Genomic DNA, 10,002 nt, shown 5'->3' on the forward strand with positions numbered 1-10,002 from the left:
TTTCTTATTCATCCCCAAGATCTAAATATCTTTAAAAATCCCACAGTATTTACAAATTCTTACATATTAAAATTTCAATCCTTTTAAAATATCCAATTTTTTTTTAAAATTTAAAGTCTTTTTGCAGTTACCTGTGGGTATCATTAAAATACTTTTTTCCTTCAAGAGGGAAAAATACCAGCACACAGTCACAATAAAAAGCAAAATTGAACTCTAAACGTCAACTGTTGAATCCACGTATGATCATCTGGACTCCTCCAAGGGCTTGGGTCACTTCTCCAGCTCTGCCCTTTGTAGCACACACCTTGTCTTCTAGGCTCCAGCTGCCTGTACGCCACTGCTGCTGCTATTCTTGATGGTCATCTCATGGTACTGGCATCTCCAAAACACTGCTGTCTTCTGCAACTAGGCTTTACCAATAGCCTCTCACAGGCTCTCTTCATGGTTCCAAGCCTCACCTCCTTTGCATGACCCCTTCAGTCCTGGGTCATCAATTGCAACTGAGGCTGCACCTTCACCAATGGGCCTTCCATGACCTCTCACAGTGCCAAGCCTCAGCTGCTCTTCATGACTCCTTCATGCCTTCAAAACCAGTACCACATGGGCGACTCTTACACATTACCAAGTTCAGCCACAGCCTAAGGCACAACTTTGGCTTTCTTTGGAACACAGCCTCTTTGTGCTCTCAGAAAACACTTCCCAGAAGATTTCACTTCAATGATGCTGGTCTCTTCTTAATTACCTCTAATTACTTAGTTCCAGCTAACCAGCATTAATAGTTTCAGTAATGCAAAGGTTTCACTTTAGTAGTTCTGGTGTTTTGTTAATCACAGCTGATTCTTCAGTCCTAGCTAACCCAAACCACAATCTTCATAATCAAAACAGAATGGTCCTGATAAGAGTCTTTAATCTTTCCTCTGAAATTTCACAAGCCAGGCCTCCTTCATTTGCACTGTTCTCAACATTATCTTTCAAACGCCTACAGAACATCCCACAGAGCGCTTTACACCCAATGGCTCTTCTAGCCCTGAAGGAGCCAAGCAAAACGGCAGCACCTCTCCCTTCCTCTCAGCCCTGCACACAGAGAAATCCCCTTTCCCACCACCTGACCCCACCCAAAACGAAGCTGCCGGTGCCAAAGGCCACAAATCCTTATCCTAATAGCACCCACATCCCAGGAACGATGATATTAGTTTTGAGAACAGATAAACCAAAAAACAGAGCAGCAGCCTTTATGCCACCTGGAGCTGGCACCCCCTCTGATAGATGGCCAAACACTCCCCAAAGCAGGTGGCTTTCGGCCTTGGGAAGAGCTAAAACTATGCATCCTTAGAGAGAAATCATGCCAATTAAGAGTTCCCAGACAGCTGTGACCAGTTTGTATTAAAGTTTGTATTAACATTAAAGCTTTTCTTATCTGCCACTTCCCTCCCTCTATGTAACTGGCTTGTATACATATTCTCTATACTCCCTGACACAGGCCGCAACTTGAACTTTGCTTTGTGCAACTTTTTGTCCAAACCTAGGTTTAAAATAAAGGCTTTTATGTATTTTTACAGCAGATATGGCAATTCTTTGAGATCTCTTGGAGGTCCCGAGATCATAACAACCCAAAGTTCCAAAGTCCTTCCACAGTCCTCCCTAAAACATGGGCAGGTTGTGACAGGAATACCCCACTTCTGGTACTAATTTGTCAGGATTTCTACCTGCACAAAACATTATGACCAAGGAGCAAGTTGGGGAGGAAAGGGTTTATTTAGCTTATACTTTCACATTGCTGTTCATCACCAAAGGAAGTCAGGACTGGAACTCAAACAGGTCAGGAAGCCGAAACTGATGCACAGACCATGGAGGGATGTTACTAACTGGCTTGCTTCCCTTGGCTTGCTCAGCTTATTTTCTTATAGAACCCAAGACTACCAGCCCAGGGATGGCACCACCCACAATGGGCCCTCCTTCCTTGATCTCTAATTGAAAAAAAAAAAATGCCTGATAGCTGGATCTCATGAAGACATTTCCTCAAGGGAGGCTTCTTTCTCTGTGATAACTAAAGCTCGGGTCAAGTTGATACATAAACCATCCAGTACAGATGATGAGCCCAAAGGAAGTGTGTAGAATAAGCAAATTCATGAGCTAGCCCTCTCCCTGTATGCTATCATCTTAAGATCAGAGAGGAGTCTGCTTCTCTTCTGTCAACCTGTTAACAGTCTTTGAATGTCTATAATGTGCAAAGCACAGATATCATCTTGGATATTATAGTCAGTAATAGAAAAGCAGCAAGGAGGAACATGACATCTGTCTGGCGTGAACAGAGAAGTGTACTAAATAAGGTAGTTTGCTGAGTAACCAATGCTTAAGACGTGGAGCACACCATCTCCTTTCTCTCCCAGCCTGAGGCCTATTCCTCACCTGTGTTAACTACAAGAGGTTCCAGCAGATCTGTAGCTTCCACCTGCTTTCATGCAGGCCTGAGAGCACCTAACTCTATTCTGTTCCATCCTTGCAATGGCTTTTCCTTTCCCAGTGTAAAAATCTGGCAGACTGTGGATAAAGCCAAGAGTCTAGTCTTTGGTCATGGTCATGGTAGCGTTTAGTTGATGGCTTCCTCTCCAACAAACCTGTTTCAGCCTTGCAGATCTCTACTCATCAGAGCTTAAGGCAGTAGGTAGGGTAACACACTGTTCTGCCCATTTCCAGAAGTGTCCTTGTACTGAGAGCTTCTTCAGTAACTTGGCATGTGTGGAAATAGAGGCAGTGTACTCTTATGTAAGGCAAAACCTGTTCCTTGTCCTCCATGTTTCACAAAGACCACATTAAATCTTTTTTGGAGGTAGGGAGAAGATGAAGAGTTTCTGCTTGTGATCATTCCATTCTGTAAACATAAGCATAGGAGCAAAATTCAAAAACCTACCTGGCAACGATGGTTCCCATGGGTGGCTCATAGATGCTTTTCTGCCACAGGTGACATTTCTTCCAGTTGCCACTAATATTGTTGATTATTTTTCTTTTCCATGAGGGCACATGGCCTGGCTTTGGGGACAGACTAATCTCTTTTGGCAACTGATGTCTTGCTAAGATCTTTTCTAGGCCAGAGAATTCAGGCTTCTCACCTGGTGGTAGAATGCATTAACAGAATTCAGTGTTTATTTCCACCCCTGCATTAACACATTTCTGAAATGTGTTTGTGTGTGTACATGGTGCTGAGGATGGAACTCAGGGCTTCCTGTGTGTTAGGTACATCCTCCAGCTTTTTTTTTTTTCCAATTTAGTAATTCCTTCTTACCTCTGCCATCCCTTTATTCCAGCAATATTACTTAAATCTTAGTCTAAGAGATGTGTTGATTATAAATGCCAGCAATACATATGCTAGGACTAGCATGTAAGTGTTGATTCCTTATGTATAGTTTGCAAATTAATAGTAAGTTTTATTATTATTATTATTATTATTATTATTATTATTATTATTATTATTATTATTATCATTATGCATCTTGCTCCTAATTTGGAACATCATCTTCCTGCTATTTTGCCCAAGAACTATTCTTCATTTGGAGACTCAATAATTGAGACTTGGGATTTGGACCTGTGTTTCCTACTGCTGGAATTCTCTGGGTGATGACTAGCAGTTAAAATGCCAGAATGGTGAAACCACCTTGAGAGGATGAGGTGATTCCAGAGGTTTATACCCTGCCATCAGAAATGGAATGGTGGCCCTTTCTGGTCAAACAGTGACTCCACGAAAGGTATTCTCCAGGTGATCTTGGACCAGTTCAGATCCTCTCCTCTTCTCACTTGTTCTCAGGGAAACTATGGAGTGGTCAAAATGTATTTTGAGATAAAGGAGAGCTATCTGGACAACCCAAGTTCTTTGCCAATCTTCTATTTAGTTGAAAACATGATGTTGTTCAATGTCCTATCTCCATGACTCAAATGACGCCAAGGTGTAAAAACCATGATGGGCTGCTTTCCAGAGTCCCTCAGCCATGGAGCCAAAGGACACACACACAGTCAATACCTCAGTGATCCTGAGAAGCTTCTCTGGCCTGGGGAACCAGCTCCCAATCATGGCTTCTGTTGTCCCTTCCTGCCTGTCTGTGAATAATAAACTTGCTTTATATGGCTCATGCAGGGCAGGGGTTGTCCTGTCATACTAGGCTCAGACAAGTTAGAAAGCAATGTCCAGGCTCACTGGGAAGCTGCCTTTTAGGCTATTACTCGCCATAAGACAGGGGGATCTACAAAGTCACTTTAAGATTTGGGAAGATACTCCAAACACCAAGAAGAGACAGGCAAGGAGCCAGAAGCAGAACTTATGCACACTACAGGCTAGTCGCCCATTCTCCAGGCTGTGGGATTGATATACTGAAATCCAGACAGAAGAAAGACATTTGGCAGATGACACCCAGAAAAGGCAGGACTCTCCATCCCCAAACTCACTCTTACCAAGCCATCCTTAATCTTGTTTTTAATAACTTTTAATTCAGACCTGTTCATTGCATTCTACATTCATGTCACATCCATTGACTGCATCACATTGAGCCAACTGGCCCCTAACAAAATTCCTTTTCTGCTACAAGACATGAAATTAGCATCAGAATGAAACAATACCTTTCCTACAATACACTCTCGCTGCAGGAAGTGATGAGAAAGCCAAAAAAAAAAAAAAAAAAAAAAAAAAAGAGGGAAGGAAGAAAGAAAGAAAAAAGGAGAGAATGAAATGAAAAGCTAGCTAGTTGAACTACACAGTGTTTGTGACATAGATTACCTGAATTATATGTTCATACAGATTTCTTAACTCTTTTTCAATTTCAACCCTATTTCAATAACAATTTAAGAACAAAAAGCAAGTAGCTACACAACCCATTTGGATGTATTAGAAGGCAGGACATCAGTCAGCCACTTAATGCTGGCATGGCCTAACAGAGGTTCAGGACAGATGCAATAGTTCTAAATTGGCTCAGATGCCCATCATTTCAGAATGAACAACTGATGGTTCTTCCTATAGCATGGAAATGAAGGAAGACTCTAAAACACCAAGAACTTCCTCAAAAGGACCATTGCTTGGTAATTTAACTAAGTGGCATACGACAATGAATAATAGGTCCACCCCAAGGGTCTCAAACCTATCCCCAAAATTGGTTCAAAAACAGAACTATGAACCATGATGAAACTGCCTCTATTGCCCTCGGTGGTTATTTACTTATCTCAGTGACCAGGAGCAGCCCTCCTCTGCCCTTACACCTCCCCACACACATATACAGAGGGGGGTGGAGAGAGAGGGGGAGAGAGGGAAAAGGGGGAAAGAAATGAATGGAGAAAGAGAGGGGGGAGCACACAAAGAAACAAAGGGTTAGACTCCTCTATGTGGAGAAGGGATATCAGAATCTGCTCAGAGGGGCAGGATTTATATGTTTGGGAGTGGAGTGATTTTCTTTTCTCCCTCAGAATTGGCCACTTTGGGCTAGTATGATCTAACTGGTTCCTGCCATAGAAGGGCTTCCCTGTCTTCTCAGGAAAAGTAGGGGGCAGAATCAGGAAGTCAGATGTCCTAGATGTTAACTGAAACTGACATTGATCTTCCCTTCCCTGTCAATCTTCCTTCCCAGGAGCTACCTGACTTCTTCTAGCTCTTTGCTTCACTTGCCAGAATGTCAAAATCGAGCTTTATATTCAGTTGAATTCATTTAGCTCAGGTCCTGACTTGCTCTTGTTTTGTTGGCGGTGATGGTGGTGGTGTTTTGTCTCAAGCGAATTGTTTATAAAATTCTTTTCTTACATACCACAATGGTTTAAATGAGCATTCCCCCTAAGTGTCAGTATATAAAGACTTGGTCCCTATGGGGATGATATTGGATGGTGCTGTATCTTTAAGAAATAGGGTCTAGGGGAGATACTTGCATCATTGAAGCGTGCCCTTGAAGGATTCGTAGAACCCTGGTCTTTTCCTCTCATTCTCTGCTGTGGTTTGAGGTGTACTCACTCACTTGTTCCTATGCACAGTTTCTGTGGTGTGCCAAACCACCCTCATCAGACCTGAGCCAATGCGGGAGTCATTGCATTGATTCAGCTAGGACAGGTTGAGCTTCAGGGATCTGCCTGAGGCAGTCACTTAGCACTTGGGTTACTGGTACTCACCAACAATTATCTGAGTGATGACAATCCAAACTCAGGGACAGCAAGCCCTTTACAGACTGTACCACCCCACCCCACCCCCAAGCCTTCACGTGTCTCTTTAAATGGGATTCCCACCATAGGAGAGTTACTACAGCCAGACACTTCTGAAACAAGGCACCTAACTGCTACCCATGACAGCTATGGGCAAGAAGTACTAGTGTCATTGTAAATCCACATCTATGATGAGAAGATAAAACACCATATAAGCAGAATCTCTCCAAAATCAAAACCTGCTTCTCTGACCTCAATCACGTACCGCATCTTCAGTTTTAATGTTGTGTTTGCAAACATTTTGCATAGCAAAAATAATACATGAATAGATTTCCATCGGAATAAAGTTAAACCAGTCTGAAAAGTCTGATACTCTGATACTCAAGTGACCCTCTAAACCAGTTTAGATTAGTTGTGTCTTTTAGTTATGTCTGCCAGGTATACTGTCACAGTGACAGACAGCTGATTTGTGAAGTTTTATGCTACAGCCTAAACATCTGAGGAAAGTCTAGTAGACACCAGAGTCCTTTCTGTATATAAAATCCCTGTGTGTGTATGTAGTTTGTATGTTTAACTTAAACAATCTTTAAGGCACTGAGGGTTTCCTTAGGTACAGAGTCATTTATTATGTCACATATTATGACAATTTTCTCCTCAGAACACTGATTTTAAGAGATCTTGTAAAACAAACAAACAAAATCAAAACAAAACAAATCACTAACCAGCTGAGTGAGGCCATGTGTCTTTTTAACACCTGCTTTATTAACTTCCTACAATTGCTGTAATAGTACCTCAAATAGATGCAATGGATGCATTTAAACAACAAATGTATCTCATGGTTGGAGGGGAACAGCAGGCTATGCTCCCTCTGAAGCCCCTTGTGGGGGAATCTTTCTTTGCCTTATTCTAGTTCTTGACATTTTCCAGATGGCCACAGAAAGCCTTGGGAGTCTTTTGTATCACTTTCCATCCCTGCCTCTCTTGTTCCATGGCTACTTCCTCCTGTATGTATCGTCTCAAGAGATGCTCGTCTGAAGATAATATGTTATATTCATTCCCTTGGAGATCATATTCCCAAATGTGACCACCCTATGAGGTGCTAGAGTTAAGGCTGCAGTATATCTCTTGAGAGGGATACATTTCAACTGTTAATCCCAGGAAGCATGCAATAGTCACTGGTTGGTACCCAGCTGCCCTCCAGCCATACAGCAAACAGGGCAATGTTGTAAACCACTTGTAGTAAGTATACATATATAGGTATACATAATTTTATATTGTATATAATACATATATTTATATATTGTACCTATATATATGTGTGTGTACATATATATGTGTGTATACACATATATATGCACACATACATCTGGAGGAATAGGGCACAAGAGTTTGGATTTTCCACAATGTTAATTAACCCCTCTGGAAAGTAATGGTTTTGAGCCACATCGAGTAGAATCTCACGAGGTATTTGGTACAGGTTAAGAAAATCTCACTTGAAACAGGATGGAAGAGTGGTGTACAAAAGTTGGGGAAGGGTGGTACTATTATTTGTATATTTTCAAAATTCCTATCTTGGTGCCAGAATGATGGCTCAGTGGTTAAAAGGACTTGCTGCTCCTGCACTTGACCCTGGTTGAATTCCTATCACCCACAAGGCAGTTCACAACTGTCTTTGACTCCAGTTCCTGGGGATCGAAGTGCCCTCTTCCAATCTCTGCAGGCATCATGCACATACACGTGCACTTACATACACAAAGGCAAAACGCTCATACACATACAGTAAAAATAAATAAGTCTTTAAAAACTAAATACTAAACTCATTTTAAAATATTTACTACCTCAACCCAAGGAGGTGGGAGTTGGAGCATTTAGAGGCGACCATGAGGGGAAAACACTCATAGGATACGTGCCCTCAGAAACAGCTGTGAGAGCCTTTGCCTCTCTCCTCATGGGGCAAGAAAGAAATGAAAGGGATTGTTGTCCATGAGTCAGAAGACCTTCAAAAGACACTGGTCTTCTTTGATCTTAAAACCTCCCAGAACTCCAGAATGTGTAAGAAACAAGTTTCTGTGGTTTATGAACTACCCCAGATGTGGTATGTTGGCACAAAACCTGGCCTAGATGGGCAAGGAAAGGGAAATATTGGGCAGAGTGAGAAGGGGAGAGGCCTTCAGCAAGGATCCCATGTGGTCCTGGAGAGAAAGGCTTGCTAAGTTCCTCTGCCAGAGAGTAGAGGTGTCGGGACATGACCTGGTATTTTACTACTAGGAAAGAGGAGTTTCAGTCCCTCCCCTTCCTTTCCTCACTTCCACACTCTTGTCAATGGTACAGAAGCCACTGAAGGAAGAGCTGAGACAGAAAAAGACAGAAACTCAGCATACCATCAAGCCTTCCCTTGGCTTCTAAGTCTCAATACACCAGAGCAGCAAGAACTTAAACATGCTGGGAACAAATTTACAGTGCTTATATTAGAATTGGTATTTCATTATCAATATGACACACACACACCCCCAAAGCTAAGCAATTTGCCTGTAATTTCACCTAAAGCAGGCAACAAAATCAAATGGATTAAAAGGAAAAGCTACGGCAGGGGCAGAATGGGTCTGGAAGGAGCTAGGGGGTGCTATTAATATGATCAAAATATATTATATGAAATTCTCAAAGAATTAATAAAAATGGGGAGGAGAGCTTCTAGAAAGAAGAAAATTATTTTCTGCTTCTCTCTGCCAAGTTCAGCTTACTTAAGCTAATGACATACACTTGAAATTTAATAAAGTCCCCAAGTCACTCTCCCACTGAGCCAGCATGCTATTCACAGCAAGCAGGTGTGAGTTCACTCACTTTGTATCATTTCTAATAGCTTTTAAGTGAGCCTATGTGGTGGCCTGATACTCCTTGATTTATTCATCCATTTTCTGGATACCTGCAGCTCATCCTGCGAACTGCCTGTCCACGAAGCTATTTTATTTAAACTGTTTAAAATGTGTATGTGTTCTTTATGCAATATGTAATGTAAACTGGGTATATCAATTCCTTCACAATATTCTGGATTAAGAAGTAGAGATTCAACTTAAATACAAGCAACCAATTTTGCCCCAACAGTTTAAAGTTGTTGTATAATCTGGTCTTCACCTCGAAACCTCTCTTACCAATCTCAGAATCAAAACCCCATCTTGATGTGTAACGTGAGCCCCTCCGTACATGGCTGTATGGATTTTCATCTTTCCATAGGTGTGCTTGGCCTAGAGATGAAGATCAACTTATCTTGGCTCATGAAAGATGGCAGAGAGAAGAGACAATGACCTCTACTCCTGTGCAAAGTCCACAGGCCGATTTGAGAGCATGGGCTTACCAAGCCATGATGTGGCAAGGGTCTCATGAACTGAGGGCACCTGTAATGTCAAGAAGTTGGTACCCACATCTAGAAGAAGAGGGCTCACACCAGCATGTAAATATAAGCACTCTCGCCCGCCCTCTACCCACATACATTTGGTTTTGTCCTCTTCCGTTCTGTAGGAATGAAGCACTTCCACCAAGTGATTTGGGAGCAACTTGTGAAGGCTAGAGAGAAGGTCAAATGTGTGACACAGGACATCAGGATGGGCATAGTTTTTTGGCTTTTCTTCAGTAAAGAGTTGTTCAGTGTCTATGTCCACATCCATGACGGCCTTCTAAGTTACACGGGCAGCAGATCACGTGAAACCTAGTGACTTGCCTTGCAAGTCTCCTTCGTCTCAGCTGGCTGCCATCTCCAAGAGGAGAAGGATGGAACCTGCTTTCTGGTCTCTGACTCCTTTGCATTCTGAGTGTCACAATGGCCCAGGTATTGGCCTGGAA

At 42.2% G+C, this 10,002-nt stretch overlaps 1 protein-coding gene across 1 annotated transcript in view; it reads right to left on the minus strand.

The window, feature by feature from the left end:
* The window catches only part of LOC143443315 (testis expressed protein 56), a 37,785-nt gene extending 27,812 nt beyond the window's left edge, over positions 1-9,973 (minus strand). The window contains exons 1-2 of the mRNA XM_076939193.1: positions 9,653-9,973; positions 2,912-3,110 (exon numbers count right to left, since the gene is read on the minus strand). Of these exons, the coding sequence (XP_076795308.1) occupies positions 2,912-3,110; positions 9,653-9,827 (374 nt within the window). The 5' untranslated portion in view covers positions 9,828-9,973. The remainder of the gene's footprint in view (positions 1-2,911; positions 3,111-9,652) is intronic.
* Positions 9,974-10,002: the final 29 nt, after the last annotated feature.

Source organism: Arvicanthis niloticus, chromosome 8 (assembly GCF_011762505.2).
Source record: "Arvicanthis niloticus isolate mArvNil1 chromosome 8, mArvNil1.pat.X, whole genome shotgun sequence".
NCBI lineage: Eukaryota > Metazoa > Chordata > Mammalia > Rodentia > Muridae > Arvicanthis > Arvicanthis niloticus.